Source organism: Pipra filicauda, unplaced genomic scaffold (genome assembly GCF_003945595.2).
Source record: "Pipra filicauda isolate LSUMZ 115617 unplaced genomic scaffold, ASM394559v2 scaffold33_size4404698_pilon, whole genome shotgun sequence".
NCBI lineage: Eukaryota > Metazoa > Chordata > Aves > Passeriformes > Pipridae > Pipra > Pipra filicauda.
In genome coordinates, this window is record NW_024104465.1 from 2415998 (window position 1) to 2438441 (window position 22444).

A 22444-nucleotide genomic window follows, 5' to 3' on the forward strand; every position below is an offset into this window, starting at 1 on the left:
CCTCTGAACTTGCAAGAACCAGGTTTTCCCTATTTGCACCTCGTGTTTCAGTATCAAACCATATACCATTTAATCTACTGAACAGGTGATCTATTTGAGACAGCATGTTCAAGATATTAAATGAAGCAAATCAAAAAAAGGAATTAACATTGGCAAAAAGCTGTGAGCCCACTCAGAAGTGATGGACTCTCCTGAAGAGGAAGGAGAGGCATCACCATGGACAGCTCAGCCATCACACTCATCTGGAGCCACCAAGTAAACAGGATGGATGAGTGTATTCCAAATGGAACTCAGAAACAACTCATACAGCAAGGAATTCCAGCTGCAGCACTATATCCAGCTGTGTTTCTTCACATTAGGTTCAGGAGTACATATGGTTTGGGCAAAATTCATGGAATTCACATGGAGTCGCCACAGGGGAATCCTAATGCTGCAGGTTTCAAAGGCAGTGGTTAGAACCTGAGCAGATAAGGTTTGCTCACAAGAAGAACACTTCTGCCAGTGAGGCTACAGCAGCACAAATCTCTAAAGTAGGTACATTAGAGAGCCAGTGGGAAAAAATCATTTGTCTTAAAGAAGCAAACCTCAGTGAAAAACTTGTCTTCATCCATCAAGCATCAGCTGCTGACAGAGGTTCAATATCAAACTGGAACGACAAATGTGCTGACACAATATGAAAAATGCCATTTGCTAATTCCTAGGAGGCTACAATGCTCAACACCAACTGAGTTCAGGGTCAATTCTACCCACCTGTAAAAGCACACACGCAGCTATGAATCTGAACCTTTCCAGCCAGCAATCCAGCTGCCTGTAGCACTTAGTGACAGCTACAGAGGAGGTGCCTGAAATCAGTTTTACATAGTACCTTCTCAGCCATAAAAGCCTCTAGCTGTAATAATGCTAGGCTAGCAACACCGTGTACTTTGCTTTTTTGGCTACTTAAGTGCATATCATAAGCCCTGTGTATACACTGCACTGCCAAAAAAACAAGCTAAAACAAAACAAGGCAAACACAGAGCAGTTTCAACACCTAAGTTATTTCAATAACTCTGCTTACACTGACCCAACTGTGTTCCAGCTCTGCTGGGAACTCGCTTAGACGCAGCTCACGTTTTATTAGTCTGGGTCGTAAAAGTTATTTCGACGAGAAAGAACAAGGGGGTTTCAAAGAACACCATGGTTCTCATTCTCCGATTTACAAGGAGCAAGTACCACCCAGGAGCAGTCGCTCGGTGCGATGGGAGGATGGCTCTCAAACCTGCAAAGCCACTCCAGGCAGCCTCACACTGGCTATTGATGCTCTTTGGCAGGAGCAGCCCGAGATACTTGAGGGCTCTGCCGAGCTCCAAGAGAGTTCAACACCAAAAAGAAACCCCAGCTGAGCGGCATATCAAGAAAAGCTGTAGTTTTCAACATGCGAACACCAACCATTTCTCCAAAGTTAATCATCTTAAGATTTTAAGCTCCGTGCCCAGCAGCTAGCACACAAAACTCCATCGCTGATTTATTTCCCTAAAAGAAGGACAAACAGAACTAGAGAGACGACACAGGAACCAGGATTTTTTTTCTCCTTCTGGCAGGCTCGAATGGCACTTTGAAAGTGAGTATTTCGTCTGGCTGCGTTGGCACCCAAGGCCCACAACATAAAAGCAGGTAAAGTAAGAAGCACCTGAAAACTTAGTCACGGCATCACATTTCCAGCGCTCTTTGCCCGTAGGGTTATGTAGATTTCTACCCAAGCTTTCACACTTTAACAGGAGCGTTTTTCCCTGACTCACAGGGTAAATCCCGGCTCTCTCTGATCCAGGCAGCCGGCACAGGGCACCGATGCTCGGCCGGGTCCCGGCTCTGTTTAAGCGCCAAAGCGGCTGTAGAGCCCAAACCGGGCCGGGACCAGCTCTAGGACACGCCGCTCCCGATCCGGGCTGTCCCCGGGGGCTCCCCCCGCCGCCCGCTCCCCCGCCGCGGAGCAGCCCCGGCGCCCCCGAGCCCGGGACCCGCCCGCGGGCTGAGCAGGAGGAGGAGGGCGGCCCGGCACCCCCGGCCCCGCCGCGGCCCCGCCGCCCTTACCTGGCCGCAGCGGCTCGGTGATGCTCAGCACCAGGAGGAAGAGGAGGAGGAAGGTGCCGCTGTCCGCCTTGGGCACCATTTATCCTCCGTTCATCCTCCCCCGGCACAGCGCCACAAACCCGCGGAGAGGGACGCGAGGAGCGGCGGGGAGGAGGGGCCGCCGCCGGGCCCGCGGGGGGGGCTGCGGGGGGCCCGTCCGCACCGGGCTGTTCCCCTCCCTCCGCCGTCCGCCGCCGCCCCGGGGCGGGGAGCGGGCGGCCCTGGGTGCGGCGCGAGCGGCGGGAGCGGCGGGTCCGGCGGCCGCGCTGGGGCCGCTCGCAGGCTCCGCCGGCGCACAAGATGGCGGCCGCGCCTCCCCGCCACCGCCGTGCCCGCGGCGACACGCCCCCGCCCGCCGCGCGCCGCCCGACCAATCGGCTTCGAGGGGGCGGGGCCGGGCGCCGGGCTCGCGTGTGCCCCGCCCACTTACGGCATGGGCGGGGCCGGGTGGCAGAGGGGGTGGGGCCACCGGCAGGGGGCGGTGGAGGGTTTGGGGCCGTGTGCACAGGCCCCTCAGGGCGGTCGGGGGTCTCTGTGCCCCCTGGGACAACCCGCACCGATCCATCTGTGTCCCACGGGATGGCCACTGCCAGCCATCCCCAGCCCCCCGGGATGGCTTCTACCAGTCCCCTCAGTCCTCACCAGAACGGCAAGCCCAGTTTCTCCATCCCCCCGGGATGGCCTTGCTCAGTTCTCTTCAGCTCCCGGGACAGCCTCCACCAGTCCCCTCTCCCTCCAGGACAGCGTTTCCCTGTCCCCTGCTGGAATGTCCTTTCCTGCTCACTTCCATCACCACCAGAAAGCCTGGCCCCAGCCCCAGCCACACTCCTTTGTCTCCCAGGATGGCCTTTCCAGGCCCTCTCCATTCCTGCTGCAATGGCCTTCACCTGCCCCTGCACACACTTCCCAGTGGCACCACCCTCCCTGACCCAGCGAGCTCCCAGGTTGACCATCATTTGCCTCTTCATTACTCTGCTCCCACCTACCCAGGGCAGGGTGGGACAGTCTCTGCAGGGGTGGCACCTGGGACATCCCCGCAGCCAGTGCTGGAGATGGCTGGTGTTTCCATACCCCCTGGAAAAACTACGTTCCCAGCTCCCAGGCCCAGACAGAGAGGAAATGCATAAAGAAAGCTAATTGTGCAGCTCAGGTCGTTGTCAGTGGCCCTGCAAGTGACAGGTGCCTGTAGGAATTTGACCCTGGGTGTTGCCACTGGGGAGGAGGCAGCAGCCCAGTGCCACAACTGGTGCTGGATGGAGGTCAGCCCAGGTGGCATTTTGGATCAAAAGGCAGTTTTAGCATCAACACCTGCTTCCCAAATTGATCTAGAATTTCCTCTGACAACTGGAAGTGTTTGGGCAGCGCCAGGGCACGAGCTCAGCCAGGGGCCAGGCACAATGGCAACTGGGGTCAAGCAGAGAGCCATCACCTTCCTCTGCAGGGAGTCCCAGCTTTTCAGTATAATCTTGTTCAGAGTCAAAGTCACAATCTGGGAAGCTGCCTGGGACATTTTTATAATTTTTTTATTTTTGTTTACAACAAGGTGTTTTCCACTCTTATGCTACAATTTGAAGTTCTCAAATAAAACACTAAAACCATTTTGGTCCAATTTTACACACTCCTCGTTTCCCTGTTAATATCTGCTACTCACTATACCCAGCAACAAACTTCCCTCAGGGGTATTCCCGATGGATGTACAGATACTTCTGCTCCCCCTCAGCCACTGCCCAGGCCAGCTGCTGACCTGCAGGTATGGAATGAGGGCTTCTGTGGGATTCCTAGAATAGCATCTCCTCTGGCCCCACAGGAGCTGCTGCCGTGCTAAGATCAGCAGCACCAGGGAGGTGCTTTTTCCAAACCTAAACGTGAAGTTTAATGTGGCAGTGGAAATTGGTGCCTGCCAAGAGGTCCCTGGTGCTGGGGTAGCAGCAAGCTTGAGCTTGGAGCTGTGAGCCGTGGGGGCTCCAGGAGCACTGCATGGCTGGGGACATGTGCTTAGGGACCCTCTGGAGTGCATCACAAGCAACAGGACATTGCCTGAAGATTTAGGCCAAAACCCACTTTGCCAACTTATGTGTACTGCCAAATACTGTCATGACCCAAGCATCCACAGGGACCCAAAGCATGACAACATACTCCAGTACAAAGCATAAGCATCAAACTCCCAGCTTTGCTCCTCCCATGGGATGCTGTGGGGACAGGCTGTTCTGAGCCTGGCTTCCTGCAGCACAGCTTCACAGGCCAGCCCTAGGCTGATCCAGGGCATTCCTTATCCACCCCAAACCAACAGCACCCAGGGCTGGGCATTGCACCATACACCAGGATGCATAATTAAATATCCTACGATGCCTCCACCATGAGAACAGGGCACAGGCTGCTTGGCCCTGGCTCTGCCCAGGGTGTGCGGGAGCTGGCACGTCCCAGGCACTCCGTTTCCTACTGAGAACAAGTATTTCTCTAACCAGCAAGAGCAGAGCACCTGTGCTGCTGTGGCCAGGAGAGGTGGAGAGAAGGGGCTAAGGGGGGTGGTGGCTGAACCTGGCTCTGGTCCTGGCCTGAGCCTGATGGGGTTTGTAGCCAGCTGCTGTTGGGCCAGCATCAAATGCAAATATGAGGAAGTGGGAATTGCTTCATTTCCCACTCCCCTGAGTGAGCAGATCCATTTCCTCTATTTTTGCAGAGAAATAGCCCAATCCCCCAAAACAACAAAGTATCTCCAACCACAGCTTCCCTTCTAGCTAAATAATCAGAGAAGTAGAAAGCAGCAGAGAGCCCCAGCCCTTAGAGGAACCTGTTTTCAGGTGGATGAAAAGCTGCAGCCCCTGCACCATGGCAGGGGTGGTTACCCCTGGCCCAGGGAAAGGCTTCTGGTCCTGAAGGTGAAGGGCTCAGTAATAAGACTTATCAGAACACGAATTTCTTGTGGTCTCTCATCTTCTATCCTGCATAGAGCAAGTAGCCAAGGCCCAGGCTGCACATGCAAGCACCCAAGGCTCTGGATGTGGTATTACAGCCCCGAGTCACATCACATGGCCCCAGGTCCAGTGAGGCTCCTGCAATTTCCAAGCAGCCCATAATCCACAGCAGCCAGCCCTGCCACCAGGAGAGCCCCACGGCCACCACTGCTCACCGCCAGCCACCCCTGCAGCCTCAGGAGAGCTCTGGGTGCTATTCTGGTTGAGGAAGTGCCTGGACTTTGCACATAGGAACTGGAACAGCAACAGAAAAATAACCTGCTGAAAAATGGGAGGAAAAGAGAAAATCACAAGTCATCAAGAACCAAGATGGCTTTTCACACTAGATTTGGCCCTGTAAGGCAGATTATCTGCCACTGCTATAGCAGCAAAAATATCTACAACAAAGAATTTACTGATTCCCTAATTACAGATATCAGGGGCTGAACTGCAGCAGGAAGCAGAGACCAGATATTACAGGAACAGCCAATCTGAAGAGCACTACAGCCCCTTCAAGAGATCCAGTTTTATAGCATTCAACTGAAAAGAAATTACATTTCCAGAAACCGTGTGAAGGCCCTTCAGTGTGGCAGAATCAAGACTGTGATTTTAGTACAGCTGTCTAGGTTAATTCACTTGAGGGCAAACACAAAACCAACACCATCCACAGGATATTTAATGCAATCTGCTTTTAGGCCTGAATTGCACAACACGGAACTAACCACTCTCAGACATCATATTTCCCTTTCTATTATTCCAGCTATACCTTGGTATGAGCACAACCAGTTTAAAATGCCATGGCAGACACGTCACATCCCGCTCCTGAGCCACGTGTACTCCCCATCCACAGCCCCTGAAACACTGCCCATCCTCATGTACATCCCACACTCAGAAGAGAGAACTGCCACACCCACAAATGGATAGGAATCTCACGTCTGCTCCTTGCTCCTGGTCCCCTCAGCGACCCAAACTCCAGGCCAGGGCCTGACCATCTGCCTGTGCACTCCAACAGAGAGCTCCTGTGTTTAATGGAGATAAGTATTTCACTATGAAATAAATAATTAGTATTTGAAATTACCTAGGAGCTTGATTGGTATTTAGCCAGTTCTGTCCTTAAAGGACATCTCTGAAAGCATGAAAACTTTAGTAAATGGATTCCTTTTACATTCATTCAGGGGTACCCGAGAATAATATTTTAGCTTAAAGAAAAAACTTAGCCTTCAATTATTTCTGGACAAAAAAGGGAAAAATTATTAACTTCTTGAGTCATGATTCCTGGAAATGCCATGTTGATCAATTTATTTTTAAAAGGTGCACTATAAAACCCAAGTCCCTTGGAAGGGTTTTTCGGAGTCAGGGACACAAGTTTTGGAAGTAGCAGGGGAAACCACAGAGGAGGAAGTTCTCCACCAAGACAAACACAGCATCCAACACCCCAGACCTTAGAGCAGGCTGCAGATCCTCAGAGCTGCATAAAACTTTCCATGGATGTTCCTTCAGTAAAAGATCACGTGATTATAGCAAATGTCAACACTGCCAAGCGTTACACAGCCTGTCTTGTACTCAGGTGTGGTGCAAGAAGTGCACACATCTGGCTACTTCTGCTTCCTCCTAAACGCTGCTTCTCCAGGCTGGATCACACCACACAAGGGCTCATCCCACACACAAAGGTCAGCTCACACTGGAGTAACCACAGCTCTGAGAGCAGGCTACAAATGGTTAAAATTGCTTTGCTTTTTTTTTTTTTTTTTTGGTTGTTCTAAAAATTAGCCAAAAGTTTCAAAGAATGGGAGGAAAACACCAAAAAAAAGCCCCTGTGTGGCTATCAGAAGTACCACTTCTGTCCTCCAGAATGGCACTGTCATCCTGGTAGATGACTCAGGACTGTCCCCAGCCCTTGTGTTGTGATCATCAACATCGTCAAGTCTTTTGAGTCACACACAGAGCAGCTATAAAAACAAATCTGGTCCCTTCCCCTCTGCCAGCTGCAGAAGAGGGCAAGCCCAAAACCCGTGGAAAGAAAAGCCTGAGCAAAAGCAGCAAGGCAAATCCCATTCTGCACAAGTATAAGGAGTGGAGGAGGAACAGGGATCCTCTTAAGGACTGCTGGTTTTAATAAGATCACAAAGTTGGTCTAACTTGTGAACTGCATCAGTTTAAATTCAAATTAAAGAGAACCTCTCCAAAATTCTGTGTTATGTCTCAGTTGTGTCCTCTCTTCTGCAAAGTACAAACTCAAAGAAGTTTGACAAGCTGGAACAAAGTCTAGTTCAGCCTTTTAGGAAGGCTTAGCCCATTTTAGAAATAGATGTATCTGTACAGAAACGAATTCAAATGTGTGGCCAGCTTAAACAGAGAAAATTATCTTCATTTTCCCAGTTTCCAACAACCAGTCTGCAGTCCCGAGCACAGCCAGGTCACCACCACCTTCCTAGTGATTGGAATATTCAGAGGAAATCAGATGCTTTTCTTCTTTTAGGAAGCTGCAGTAAATTGTCCGTGATTGATGTAGTATCCTGAGATACTGGTGTGTGAGACACTGTCCTAGACTGTGGGGTGCTCTGGGGTGTTTGGGGCCCACTGGCCGGGGTCTTGTAACCAGGAGTTCCTGTGTGGGCTGGGGAGGGGGTGTAGCTGGCTCGCAGGGCTTTGTCGGTGTATTTACTTGCAGTCCTGTTTACCAGTCTCTGCAAAGCTGGTGACATTGCTGGGCTTAGTCCTTTTGGAGTGAGGCTGAAATAGAATAAACAGTTTTAAAAGATTTTACAGTAAAAAAATCTGCCTCTGTCACGAAAAGCATTATTGCCTCCACAGGTGAGCTCAGTATCCACTCCCCCCACAGACCAGACCCACTGCCTGCAGAAATCATCCTGCCTGCAGGTAAACACAGCCTGTATCTCTAGAGACAAGTGGCATAGAAACCTCCTACATCCCTCCCAAACCTGCCTCCAGTGGCACTGCCTGACATTTGCTTTGAGCCTGTTCTGTCCTTCCCATGACCCAGCCACACAACTCTTACCGTGTCTCCTCTTTGCAATGAGGCAAGACATTGATCCACTGCTGGGTGGCTGTAGGGCAGAACAGCAATGCTGACAAGAGAGAGTATCAGGGACAGCCACCAGCCACCTTCCCTCAGGGATTAAGCTTTTTAATATCTAAATTTTTAATTTCTAAAAACTTTCAGTCCGAATGTACCTCTTCCTGCTTCCAGTATCCTTCCCTTCCACCATTCCTTCCTTTCTACATCTGCTGATTTAAATCCCATCAGGTAACACCCATCCCCAGTTCTGCTGTCAAAACAGAAGTCTCACCTGGCCAAGTTTTCTGTCACTTTTCGAAGTGCCTCCTGCTTCTTTGCTCGGTTTTTAGCTGCCACTTCATTGGCCATCTTGAGTCCCAACCTCTCACGGCGCCCAGGCTCCAGGATCTGTAAAGGCATCACACAGTTCACTCATGAGTGCTGCAAAAAATGAGTTAAAGCCCCTTCACAGCTGGATTCCAGTGTACAGGGATCTAAACCACAGAGAGGCTGGGTCAGCCTGCACCTCTCTGCTGCTATAAAAAAGCCAGAGAGGACACAGAGACCTTCAACCTGCCTTAGCAAGTAACAGAAATGGTAAAACCAGTCCAGCCAAGGAAGCAGCCATTACCTCTGGCATTTCCTCCTGCTGTCTCTCCTAGACAAACAATGTCACTTGTGTCTTGCCTGGCCTGTAGCCAGCCATCTCTCAGGCAAACACAGACATTGCTAAACAGCAGGAGAACCAGTCAAAGGCTTTGGAGTCTGACAAAACAAGAGGCACATACAGCAAATTACACCTTTCTGAAACTCAAGAGTCTCAGCTCGCATTCAGTGACACCAGCAGGGGACAGGTAGCACGCAGGGTTAGGTGCCATTAGCAAAGGCAGCATGTCTTTTCTACTCTCAATTGATACATCTGCCTCAGGCTGTGACAGCCAGAAGATCCAGACAGAGGGAAATCCCACAATTTCCACCCGTTTATACATTAAAATCAGAGAAATAGTGTGTCTCTTCAGCTTCTTCTGAACGCCCCTCTGTCTGGGTCCGTCATCAAATACAGAATCTCATTTTCCTGCCAAGAGTGTGTATTGCACCTCAGGTACCTCCACCAAGTGTCTTTTGTGTGCATCCATGCCCACCTCCACCCTCCAAGCACAAACTAGATTATTAGTCTCAAGGACTGGGAACACCACCCAGGGATGTGTCACACTCCACAACAATGTTAATCTATTACTTACTCACTTGCCTTTCCCTTCTTAGTCCTCCCCCCTAAAAAACAAATGGGATGTTGACTCCCTGACATGAAATACCTTGAAGGCTGGTCCAGGTGTTCTGTCCACATAGGGTGTTTCTGACCCTTCCAGACGCAAAGGGGTGCTCTCAATTTCACCCCATGTCATAAAAGGAGACTCATTCACACCTAAAAACAAATTTAAAAAGTCATGCCCGTGCAAAACATTTGACTGTCCATTCACCACAAAAAAGAACAGAGAAGCAAATTAGGAAATGCGGGAAATTCATCCACACACCAAGGAGCCCCTCCACTGCAGAGGAAATCACAGCCAATGTGAACAGTGGTTCCCATTAAACTCCCTTACACCTTAAACTCCCAGGATTGCCTGTAGCTGTGTCACCCTCTCAGTTACAACAGCCCAGCACTGACCTTTCTATGTGTTTATTTTTACATTTGGTGAGCTTTTGCTTAGTGACACTTTCAGTTTTCTCTCTACAGTACTACTCTTCCCCTCTGCCACTCTATGAAAACTCCTTCCACACAGGGAACTCTTTGAAAGTAGGAAAACAGGCAGAGGACTTAAGAAACACGTTACAGCCACATGTACCCTCCAGTCACCTTGGGGCCACCCTGTGCCAAACAGTGACTGTGCCTTGGCCAACAGCTGCAGAACAATTTCTAAGAGCCCGATTAAATCTCTGGCTAGAAAATCGCGCTGTCCAGCGCTTGGAAAAGGCACCGACAATGGATAAAGGAGGTGCGCTCCAAACGCCACCTACAGGCTTCCCGGAGGGAAAGCCCCAGTACGGTCAGTCTTGGGCATAATGACAAAAAAAACAGAGAAACCAGCGTGGCTGGCGAGGAACAGCTATAAATTCAGTACCACGTTTCAACTGAAAGAAAAATAATCAGTCTGTTCTAACTGAAAGCATCTCGCAGCTACTACATCTGAACCAAAGGAATCTATAATACACAAGTGCATGCAGACAAAGGAAGAACCTAAAAAGACCTGGATGAAAACAGTGGGTTAAACTGTGAATGAAGTGAGATATGCCACATCTTCTGAGCCAGGCTGAACCATCACTGAGTGAGGACACACTGACACAAATAAGGATCCGAGCTTGTTAGAAGATTAGTGTTTGTGAAATTTTGAATTCTTATCTTTAAGCTCTAGAAAGGCATCACCCAGGGATAAAACAAGCAGCTGCAGCACCGCAGTTGCCAAGGGAGGTTCACCATGCCCCAGATGATTCCTGAGCAATGAATGGCACAGCAGCTGGCTCAGAGCCTTCAGTACAGTGTGACTTCCAGCAGTGTATTGGACTGAGACTTAAGCCCTGCATTGAGCTGCCATACACAGCACACAAAATGTCACCAGCTCATGAGATACAGATAGATACACACAGATAGGCTTTACCTCCTTGTCTAACCCAGTAATGACAGCCTGGTGTTGAACAAAGAGAACATCAAAATAAGTGCATCTTAAAATAGAGAAATAAGAAAATTCTCTTACCAGGGGCAGGAGAGGGGGTAGCCACAAACCCATATCCATTCACTTTTGGAGACTCCTGGGGTATCAGTTCTTTCCCATCTGGTCCCACTTTGCCCTGTTTGTACTGAAATAAAAAAGACAAGGCCATTCACGTGGAGAAAGGTGTGAGTCAGCTGTACCCAGCACACACACACAGCTCTCCTGGTGGATGAACCACAGAGGGCAGAGCAATAACCAGGTTTTAGTCAGAAGAAGTAAGATTATCCAACCTGAGCATTGAGGGCTGCAGCTTGCTGGAGCTGTGATTTGCTCACAGCTTGACTAAAAGGGTCCTTCACAAAGCGGGTGTTTCGATGGACAACTTCCCTGGGCTTCTTAAAGACATCACTCTCATCAGGTACACCTTGAAAAGCAAAATGTCTTTTAAGAAAGGGCTCAGGTAACAGCAGGCAGTTGTTCTAAAGCTCTTGATCAACACAGCATTTGCCACACATTCCTACACAACACAAACCACATCAGCAATTTCACTTTGTATCTACAGCAACTTGAAACAAAATTTGCACTAGATACATGCTTTGTACCACCTGAAATCGAATTTTTAGTTTAAAGAAAAAAGTAAACAAGACTTTCTTTTCTCTACTTCACTGGTTTACAGAAATTACCAACTGTACACTTTATAGCCAAAAAAGAAAACTGCATTTACAAAATTATGTATTTTCCTATATAAGCCCAAGTAGCCCTCTTTGAGCAGAAGCAAAGAATGAATAAAGATGACAACAAAGTGCTCATAAAGACAGACTTTGCTCCTGAAAACAAGTGCTTTTATAATAAGATAATGAGCTTTTCAGAGACAAATAGAACATGACCAAAGTTTGGAATCAGAAAGTACGAAAGAAAAGGAAAAAAGGAAAAAATTACTTTTTAAAACAATTTTGCATATCTGAGCTTCACAGAAAAAAAAAAAACTTGTAAGAGCTGCTCAGTCACATATAGAAATGCTGTAAGCACTGTTTGGAGTCAACCCACCAGAACCAATGCCTTTCCCATGAGACCTGTGTGCCTCACCTGTTGGATAATACATGAGGGTGTTCCGAGCTGTGTATTCCCAGGTATCCAGTCCAGCCTTCACATTCTCCAGAGCTTGCTGCTCTGCTGAAGGAAGTGCCAGGTTTTCATTTTGTCGCTGAAAAGGTAATAGGAAAAAAATTTAAAAGGGTAGAAAAAAAAAAAAAGAGGTCTGAAATAGCCTCCTGCAATCTTTTATTCAGGCAGACACACTTTGGAGAGGTCAACCACAGGCTCAGCCACCTGCCCTTGCACACTTTGCATCAGGCACAGCACAAGCACTCTCTCTTTGGCAACTGGCATTTGAGAAACCATCCTGATCCCAGGTGAGCTTCCAAACAACCACTCCCTATGAAGCACACCATGCAAGGAAATGTAAGGTCTGACTAGAGTGCTGGCTGACAGTAAGACACAACTCCAGCACAAGACCAGCTCCAGTAGCTTCACCTTGACCTGAAACAACCCCTGTGCTTTGCAAGAGCTCTCCTGCTGCCTGCCTTTTAATTCTGGATGAAAGCATTCAAGATGTATAATGAGCCACAGAGGGCATTTTTACTGTAACAGACTCTGAGGGTTTACATTAGCTGGGATAAAAAAATAACACTCCCTCACAACAACAGCAGTAAACACTCATGTGTCAGTGCCAAACTTCATTAAAGGCACTGCAGCCCTCATCCATCACTGACACATCTGGCAGCACTGCCAGCTGCTCACTGCTGATGGTTAAGGATTGACAAGGCAGCCCCAGAACAGCTCTGGACCTGCCCCAGAGGGAGCTGAGGAGGACAGCACAGCCAGCCATGCTCACACAGTACTGTGCTTGGGCAGCTGAAGGGGGTAGGACTAGTAACAGAAAACTGAAATGAGACACACAGTCTAACTACAAACAATAAAGGGCTGATGGACAAACACCAGGAACTGTTCTCAGCTGTTCTCCCTGGTGCTGCTGCTTACAGAGGAGACTGTCAAGGACAGCAATATCTGCACTCAGTGCAGTGCTTTGCAGTCTCAAAGCTTTAAGAGACAAATCCTCAGCAACTAAGTCAACACTGTTCTTACAGATGGGGAAAAAATAGGACTGCACAAAGAAGCAAAGAGCAGTCACAGGACTCAGGCTTAGCTCAGACTTAGTCATGATCAACCTATGCACCCACTATGCAAAATTGAGATCCTTCTACTCTTACTCAATAATATGAGTGATTTAACAGCCCAATGCAACAGCCAACAGCCAACAATTCTCATCAGTATTTACAGTAAGATCAGAAAACAGAAGGCAAGACAATATTCTGTTTATCAAGCAAGCAAGCAAGAGAGTGAACTGGCATTTCCCTGCCGTGTCCCTCCGGAAGGGCAGTCCCTACCCGTGTGTACTCCTCCTCTGCACTGTACAGCCAGGCGTGCTTGACCTTCTCCTTCTCCTTGGCCACCTCCATGATCTGCTCAAACGAAGCATTATCTTCACTCGTGTGCTTGGCCAGGAAGGTGTCCAGGCTGGGAAGGGCATCTTTATCATCTTTTTCTGCTTCTCCTAACAAGAGGAGGGAAGAAGCCTGAGAAAGGTTAATGCCTCCCTTTCTGTGAGAGCACTACATATAACTGCTAATCCTCCTGGCAGCGAGCCCTCCACGGACACACTGACAACTAACATGGAACTCGGTGAAACAAATATATTCACACAGGAATAAATCTTTTTTTGGAACACATATAACCAACTTTTACATAAAACCTTTTATGGCCTTTATAGCTATTTGTTTTAATGGTAAAGCACATAAGAGGACAGCTGCTAGCAGACATTTGTAACGTGCCCTACAGACAGCTCTGCCCCTCCAGTCTTTGCTTACTGACAGAATTTATTTCAGGTGACACAGGAAAAATTTACTGCCTTTGAAGAGATCAGCTAAGTTAAGAATTTACACAGCCACAAAGAGAATTCACACAGATGATGTAAAACATTAAATGTAAAACATTACATCAAGTCCAACTTCAGAGGGATCATTTTCACCTACCAGAAGGTTAAAGGAAAACTGCTTAAACATGTTCTAAGTACCCAAAACCCTTAGAGGAGACAGGGCTCACAAGAATATTTTCCTGCTGCTGAAGAATTCAGCTAGAGAAACAACATTCTCCTACCTTCTTCTGAAGATTTGATGCCACCTTTGGATTTACTTCCCAGTGGAAGGCCGCCTGGATGCACTTCAGGGGTTTCAAACGTGGCTGGGGTAACATCTGTCACAGAAAATAAAGGTTCACTTGGTTACCAGAGCACATATCAGGACCCTTGCTCTGAGGGTGATGTGCCAAACAAGTCACAGAAGGCACATCAAGAGGACAAATTAATTAAAAACTTGTGGAAAGACCCCAAAATACTATATTCAATCCTGTCTAGATTTTGGTCATCGTTTTTCTCCTCCTGGGAGAAATTCCCAGGAGAGCCACAGCCCAGTGTATTTGCCACCCTACCCCCTGCTTTTGCCTACAGAAGGAACAGCAGAACAATCCTAACCCAGTCCAGGGCCAGCACCTGCACTGGGGAGGAAGGGAAACCCCCTGGTGACATGTGTCCTTTGTCACAATAAAGCCACTTACTCAAACCCCACTGAGAGAGTTCAGCCAGGGGCTGGGCTTTAATCTAAAACCCTGAAAGGGTAATATAAAACATATAAAAATATAACATAGAAGTATGAGAACAAAGTATAAATTAGGAGTATAAAAATATGAAAGTGATATAAAACCCTGGAAGTGAAAGGAAAACACAGAACAGGGCATTGGATATGGGAACCTCTGATAACCACGAGCTTCCAACACCTTCTGTCCCTAATACATGATAATCTTACACATCTGTAGGTGCAACAAGAACCCCTAAAACTACAGTAAGGGTTCAAAACACAGCTTAGGATTTCTGATAGTGTTAATATTGCACATTAGAGCATGTAACATTCCCCAGGGAGCCGGAACTTGGCAAAAGATGCCTGTAAGGAATAGTTATTCAAAAGCTGCTTTGTCCAAAACCCTTCCTTCAATAAGGAGTTATCAGACACCATCAAAGAGAGATTCAGCATCAGCCACCAGACAGTGGCTACTGCCCAATCTGGGACAGTAACTCTCATGCAATGTCAACCTTTAACCTTTTAGATAAGCGCTGTCTGCACCAAGTTAGATAGCAGAGCAACAGTATCAGATACAAACTCCTGATGCCCCAGAGAGGCACTTCTTACAGGGTGCAGGTGTGTCCCTCGACGATTTGCTCAAGGAGGAGCCAAACTTGATGGCAATTTGCCTCATCTTCTCCAAGTCGCCGTTTTCCTCAGCCTCCAGATACTCTTTCTGCGCCCGCAGCTTCTCCACGTCGGGGAAGAAATCCCGCTGAATGATCTTCTCCAAGCTCTGCAAACAGAGGCGGCTGCTCAGCCACGCCGGGACACCCGGGAACGCCAGCTGAGCTCGGGGCCGGCCGCGCACAGCCCCGGGCAGGACGGGCAGCCCGCGGGCCCCGCGCCGGTGGCGGAGCGCTCTCAGCTCCCGCCGCAGGCCCGGGGGGCGGCCACGGCGCTGTCCCGACCCGCAGCCGCGGTTACAGCGGGCAGCGGCCGCGGGCGGACCCGGCCGGGCCGACCCGAAGCGCTCGGCCCGGGCACCGGCGGAGCGGGGCCTGCCGGGCCCGCCGCCTCACCTCAATGTAGGCGTCCTCGTCCAGGATCTTCTTCGCCTGCCTCGGCGCCGGCGACGTCGCCTCCTTGGCCGTCCCGGCGACGGGGCCCGCGGCGGCGGCGGGCAGCAGGGCGGCGGGGGAGGCCGCGGGCAGCGGCACCGGCAGCGCCTCCATCGCGTCGGGCCCGGGGCGGCCGCGGCCTCTTCCTCCTCCGCCCCGTGACGTCACAGCTGCGCGCCACGGGGCGGCCCGAACGGCCGCGCGCGCCCCCTGCTGGACGGGAGGACCTGCCCGGTCCCGCTCCGGGACAAGGGATGAGGATGGGAACTGGCGTGGGAACGAGATGGGAGCTGGGATGGGAACTAGGATGGGAACTGGGATGGGAGCAGAAAGGGAATTGAGGTGGGAGCTGGGATGGGAGCTGGGATGAGAGTTGGGATGGGAACTAGGATGGGAACTGGGATGGGAACTGGGATGGGAGCAGAAAGGGAATTGGGGTGGGAGCTGGGATGGGAACTTGGATGGGAGCAGTAAGGGAACTGGGATGGGAGCTGGGATGGGAGCAGTAAGGGAACTGGGATGGGAGCTGGGATGGGAGCAGTAAGGGAACTGGGATGGGAGCTGGGATGGGAGCAAAAAGGGATCTGGGATGGGAACTGGGATGGGAGATGAGATGGGAACCAGGATGGGAACTGGGATGGGAGTTGGGATAAGAGCCAGGCACGATCCCCCAGCACCCCCCACGGCCGCCTCAGGCCTCCTCAGAAAAACCCCAGGATCCCCAGACTCGGGAATGGGTAAGGTGTCCCTGGGGAGCAGGACTCCCGCCCAGCTGCTCGGGCAGAGGTGGCATTACAGTTTTATGGATCTCAGTGCTCTACAGGACGTGGGTTCTCTTTGTCCCTGCCAGAAACATGGACATGGCTCGTTCTGGCAGGACCTGGCTGCAGCACAGAGAGCTGAGCACCGGCTGTGCCAGCCCTCCCATCACAACCCATGGCTCATCCCTGCCTCAGGCTGTGGGGACAAACTGGGATTTCTTTATTATGGAACAAATCACCTGTTTAGCAAGTGCCACCCCCAAAGCAACTCTGGATGCCACTGAGGTGCTGCAAATAGGAAACATTCATTTGCAGGATATTTTGCAAATTACAGCAGTAAACCAAGCACAAATACTATGGGTACAGAGCGCAGACAAGAAGGGGACTCTCTCCTCTTGAAGCACACACACTTAACACTGGTACAGGTCTGTCCCCTGCACGCCGTGCCTGCCGAGTTATTTGCCACGTGAACTAGGTTTGCAAGAGGGATATGAAAGTGCCGTGTCTGCTTTTACCTGTCCTCCTCCTCTGTGAATCACAGAGATTCCCTTGCTTCATTAGTGCCCCTCCGGTTATCCCCCCTGCAGAGCCCATCAGCCACGGGCAGTGGATGCTCTTGGTGTCACTCTGCTGAGCTGCAGCACCCACAGCACCCACAGCACCCACGGCACCCACAGCACCCACGGCACTAACAGCTCTCCTCGGGGGGTGGCTTGGTGCCCTGCAGGATCAGTGCTGAGGCGCTCGCCCTCTTCTGGTGCCGCCACTTCGCCCGACGATTTTTAAACCAAACCTAGAAAAATGCAAAACAAGAAAAGTGCTTTTGCCTTTCATGTATTACTGGGCGGGGGGGGGGGGGGGGGGGGGGGGCAGCTACGCTGCTGAGCTGTGCCATGTGAGCTTTAGGACACTGTAATACATTTCCTGATATGATCAGTCCCTCCACTACAATCCTGCTCAGATACAGCTAAGGGGCACAAGGGAGTTGGGACCCTCCCATGGCAAAATCAGAAGGCACACAAAGCACATGAATAAGGAATATACACTTGGGTGCAGGGGATGGGTGGGCTGAGCACATCTGTGTGTTTATACAAGTGGTTCTGGGAGAGAGGCATCGTGTCAGTGGGACTGGATACCAGAACAAATCAGCCCAGCAGAACAGGTTTATATTCTTCCGTTGTTTGCCGTTCCCAAGTCCTGTTTTGTCAAGTACACAAGACTAGATTTCAAAACGAGGCCCTGGGTCTGCAGCTCCTGAAAAAGACAGCCCTGGTCTGCGTTCCTGGGGGACTGCAGGAAGCAGCACCCACCGAGTGGCAGGACCTCACCTCTACCCTCTCCTCCTTCAGGTGGATGCGGTTTGCCAGGTGCTCCCGGGTGACGACATCTGGGTACTGGTTCTGGTGGAAAAGCGTCTCCAGGGCCTGCAGCTGCTCCTCGGTGAAGATGGTGCGGTGCCGGCGCGTCCGGCGCTGGATCTGGTGGAAAGTCTGCAGCTCGCTGGGGTTCTCCTGGGGACTCTTGCAGACCCTGACTGCCGAGTGGAAGAGCCTCATGGGCCAGGGGAACCGGGCATCTGCAAGGGGACAGGGAGAAGGACAGTGCTGGGGTGGGGAGCTGGAGCACCCGTCTTGCTCAAGGCAGCTCAGGCACAAGTTTCACCCATGCATAGTGCAGTCACCTGGAGCGGGTGACAGGCTGAGTGGTCCCCACACAAGCGAGAGAAGAGCTTAAGGCATCATTTGGGAGAAGGATGCAGGTGGGGAGCACTGGTTGGGTTTTCCTCACTCACCAGGTGCACTATGGCCAGCTCCAGAAAATGGCTGGAAACTCACAGCCTGGCAAGGAGCTGTTTTGGTCCTGACACAGGGGATTTCTGAACTTTCAGGATGCTCTTGAACTGCATTTTTAAGGGTTTGCTACTTTTTTTTACCCTAGATGCAGTAATTTTGTGAGATGTAGCCAAAACTCTTTTCCTTAAGGGACAAGTGAGGTTCTCCAGGGCTGGTGTAGTCAGGAAGCACAGACACAGCTCTGCACTTGGGCAGCATGGTCATGGGGCCCCACACTCCACATCATCCTCTCAAGAGTTTCACACTAAACCAGTAATATCAGTAATAAACAGCACCTGCTGCTTTTCAGACTCTGATGACATTGCAGATTGGATGCAATGGATTCCAACTGTTGGGAGTTCTGCTGAGAGCAGAGCTCAGCTCACTGGAGCTGGGGTCTGAGACCAGCGTGCCCAGATGCCACAGTGTCACTCAACACCCTGGTTTTCCCCCACACCCAGCACTATCACCAGCCCCTCTGTGAGCCCCACGCCACAAATCAAACCCAAACACTCACCCAGCCAACCCGGTGAGTCCTGCAGGGAGCGGGTGCTTGTGTGAGAACAGCAGCAGCAGCCACAGCCTGCCCCTTCCAGCTCTTCCTCTTCCTCCTCCTCCTCCTCTTCCTCCTGCAGGGAGCTGGCTGGGATGGTCTCCAGCTCACACAGCCCTTTGGGTGCGCAGTCTAAGATGCTCCGTAGGCACAGTGGGACCAAGACCTGGGGGCTCTTCTCCACAGGGCTGGAGAGGATGTCCTCGATGCTGAACGGACACGGCTTCTTCAGGGCTCTCCTGCTGGGGTCGGCGTCTGGTGCTGGTTCTGAAGTCATCCTGTGCTGGGAAAACAGGCAGCCTGGGCTGAGGGGGTTTGCTCTGCCTGCACTAGCTCCGTAGTGGGGTCTCACAAGGAAAAGGACAGCTTATATGGCTTTTTAAATGGACTGCAAAACCATCCAGAACCGCTGCTTTGTGTTGGCATTTCAAGTGACTGTCATTCTCGCAGCTGAGTTTTTATTTCATACACACGCACACTTTTCCTCCTTCTGACCCAGCTGCTTTATGACTGAAGCCACCCTAAATATATATAGAGAGAGATATAATCCCTTTGGAAAGAAAACCGTAAACCCCCCTGTGAATAAAATAAATTCTAACTAATCTTGGCAGCTTTGTGAAGGGTTAGTGTGGATCTAAGATTTAGCTAATCCCACAAAAATGACTGGAGAAGGAAATCTGATTTCTCCATCTCGGGTGTAGATTTGAGGTGGTTATGATCTCCATTGTGCTGCAGCCTCCGATCCAAGGAAGGGGGAGGATAGCTGTTCCCAGCCCGGAAATGGACCAGAGGATTAACTCCTTAAAAGAAGCAAATTATCCCTTTCTCTGGCCAAATGAAAGCTTTCCCATCAAAAGAGAGCTGTCATATCACACAATATGAGAGAGGAGAGAGTTCAGCTTAATAAAAAATCATTTTTTAATGACAGCACAGCCTTTGGCTGCACCAGAACTCTCTATGAAAGTTGATTTATTTTCTGCTGAAAGCAGAGAAATTGTGTTTTCCCTCCTTCCCTTTTCCCCCAGCTCTGCTGCACTAATCACTCTGATAATGCAGATGCTTTGCATGTATCCAACATACTCTCTGTAAGGATTCAAAGCCCTTATTAAATTAGATTACTGGCAGCTCACAGCAGTTCTGCACCATAGCTTACTGGCATGTAACCACCTCCTGCACAGCTCTGTGTCGGGAAGGGAAGGGGAGGACTGATGCTGCTGTCTCCATGTGCTCTCAGGCAGGCAGTGAAGTCCTGTGGTCAGTGAGCCCAGAGCAGCCAGGACAGCTGTCTGGGGCAGCCAGGCTTCCCCAAAAACAGTTCAATTCCCAGGTCCTGTCCAGCCAGAGAAACTGGGCTGAGGCTGCAGCCAGGAACAGTGACTCAGGACAGGAGGGGACGCTTCACAAGGGCAAACAGCAAGGCCTGGCAGAAACAAGTAGCTGGGAATAAAATGAAGAAGGTGTGATTGAGCTCAGGTTGCTTAGGAAAGTTTAAACCAAGTTCTCTTGCCCTCAGTGTGGCTTAAGCCAAGGTGAGTAGCCAGGCCTCAGGAGCTCACATGGGGAGTGCTCTCCCGCTCGATGTTTCTCTCCCCCTGTTTGCAGGAGAGAGAAGTTACCAGTCTCTCTCACAAACAGGTGGGTGCTGTGAAACCATTGCACATCAAACCACAGCAATAGCTCTGGCATCATGCAAAGCTGATAGCCAGTTCCCAGGAGAACCCCCTCTCAATCCCCTCTTCTTTTCTCCTTGGCCCTGCTCACTGCCTGCCCTTCCTCACCTTGGAAGTACCCCAGTTCTGGGAAGAGATGCCCTGTGGCTATTCTACCTGTGACTCACTTAAAACCAAACCATTATCTGTAATTCCATTCCTGTATTTGCCTCTCCTTCAGCTGTTCCAATGACATAACATGGATTATAACCATGGTCTGTGAATCTTTACGTGTTTGCTGCAGGTTTGAGAGGAAGACGCCCTTGTAGCTGCCCAGTCTGGATATGTTCACTGCTGCCCTGCCAAGGTGTCAGCGCTCCAGAGAGACACTGGGGATGTGATCCCCTAACACCAGGGACCATTGCAAGCTGCTCCCAGCTTTAATTCATGTCCAAACACTGGCACAGAATGCAGATGTGGGGCCAGGTCCTGCTCCCCACACCATGCCGGTCCAGAAGGACTGTAGGGCTGGTGAGCTGGGACATGCCATGGTAGGTGCAGGATCCCACAATTTCTGCTCTGGGCTGTAATAATCATAAGCCTGAAGCGGATTAATTCTCCTTCCCCATCCTTAACAAAGGACCCCTTTCCCTGGGCTCCCTGGCCTGGCCCTGCCTTCCCACAGCACACGCATTTAGCCTATTAGGATCTCCGCTGATTGCTTCCTTTCATTCCTCTCGTACCTTTCACTTCAGAAAATGGACTGGTAATACTTCTTTTATCAAAGAATTATGGGATTTAGGATCCAGATCTTACAAAGAGACTTTTGATAGCTGCTGGTAATCAAATCCCAATCGGCAGACACTTCTCTGCACCCTGTTACCGGAGAGGAATAAAGGAAAGGGATTTTTGATGTTCTGTTTACTGAGCCTCTGGGAGATAGGATCGCTGGGCTATTTCATATTAGAAAAGGAAAGGAAAATAAAACAAGCAAGGAAAAAAATGCAGACAAGAGAGGACAATATAGATATAGATAAAAAGAAAAGAAACAGGCTCTTATCATTTTCTTATTGGTTAAGGAGATTCCAAAGCCATTATAGAGGATTAGCAAAAAGGTTAATCTGCTTTAGCTGTTCACTTGTCAAAAGTGAATTTATAGGGTTTGAAAATCCTTCCTATGGTGAAACAAGAAAAAATTCCCCTTTTCCCTCCCTTGCCTCTCCTTTCTGCAGGTAGCACAAGGGAACGGGAACAGGAGCATTGGGAACCCTACAACATGGGAGCACCCTCCTCTGCCTTGCCCCTGCCTGGGTGCTGGCACCTGTGGGAGCTCTGGTTTGGCAGTGCTTCTCCCCATTCCATCATCACCTCTGTGGGGTGGCCATGGTGCTCAGAGAACAAAGAATCAGGTCTGAGGGATGTGACCTCCTCGGCCTTACCTGGGACAAATCCTGGGCTGTTTCACTGAACCCTTGGCTGGATTTGGGCTTCCAGACTGGTTTCTACAGCAGAACAGAGATGGATGTTTCTGACAAATGTTGCCAAAAACTACAGGCTGGGTGCTCTTCATCCCTAAGTGCAGTTCTCGACCAGGGAGCCACATCTCAGCATCCTCCTGGCCACCCAGTGCAGCCACAGGTGCATCCCAGCCAGTTTTCCTGGGCTGTCTGTGACACTGGCTTATCCAGTGGCATCAGGAGCCGATGGCCGTCACTCACACCAGTGCCACTGTAAGAAACAACACAGGATAAGAACAAGCCTTCAAAGTCAAAACCAAGAAGCACTTTCTGGATAGCTGAAATTCAGTGGGATGCATTAGTCAGGTGCTAAAACTATGATTAACAAAACTGCAGAAATAATGGAGTCATGGAATGGTTTGGTTTGCAAGGTACCTTTAAAGGTCACCTTAAAATTGTGCCTATTAAAATAGTTCAACCCTGTGCCAACTGATAAAAAGAATAAAATAATTTGGATTAGATGATAAATAACATCTAGTGTTATAATAAATCTGTTTCTCTCTCTCCAAAGGCCATTTCATCCCCCAGGAAGAAGTGGAGTCTCTCC

General features: G+C 50.1%; 3 protein-coding genes across 6 annotated transcripts in view; all 3 read right to left on the minus strand.

Annotated features, from left to right (window-relative positions):
- The window catches only part of DGCR2 (DiGeorge syndrome critical region gene 2), a 44395-nt gene extending 42017 nt beyond the window's left edge, over positions 1-2378 (minus strand). Inside the window, exon 1 of one of the 3 annotated variants that reach the window (XM_027714294.2) lies at positions 2071-2377. In XM_027714294.2, coding sequence (XP_027570095.1) covers positions 2071-2149 — 79 coding nt within the window. In that variant the 5' untranslated portion in view covers positions 2150-2377. Of the gene's footprint in view, positions 1-2070 lie in introns of all 3 variants that reach the window. The other 2 variants (XM_027714292.2, XM_027714293.2) reach the window with 2 other exon arrangements.
- Positions 2379-6335: 3957 nt separating this feature from the next.
- On the minus strand, positions 6336-15733 carry ESS2 (ess-2 splicing factor homolog). The gene is made up of 10 exons (XM_027714373.2): positions 15547-15733; positions 15092-15260; positions 14007-14102; positions 13238-13404; positions 11877-11994; positions 11081-11214; positions 10833-10935; positions 9396-9505; positions 8375-8490; positions 6336-7796 (listed from the first exon to the last, which is right to left on the minus strand). Exons 1-10 carry the CDS (start codon positions 15697-15699, stop codon positions 7511-7513), a joined length of 1452 nt encoding a protein of 483 aa, XP_027570174.1. The 5' UTR covers positions 15700-15733; the 3' UTR covers positions 6336-7510.
- A 1280-nt stretch (positions 15734-17013) lies between these two features.
- Positions 17014-22063, minus strand: GSC2 (goosecoid homeobox 2). Of its 2 annotated transcripts, none has more exons than XM_039384161.1 (4): positions 21820-22063; positions 18696-19009; positions 17675-17922; positions 17014-17139 (listed from the first exon to the last, which is right to left on the minus strand). In XM_039384161.1, the coding sequence occupies exons 1-4, from the start codon at positions 21981-21983 to the stop codon at positions 17035-17037; spliced, it is 831 nt and encodes a 276-aa protein (XP_039240095.1). In that variant the 5' UTR covers positions 21984-22063; the 3' UTR covers positions 17014-17034. The 2 variants fall into 2 exon arrangements, with proteins under 2 accessions (XP_039240095.1, XP_027570169.2); XM_027714368.2 differs by having other exon boundaries at positions 18696-19014; positions 21820-21894.
- Between the last annotated feature and the right edge of the window lie 381 nt (positions 22064-22444).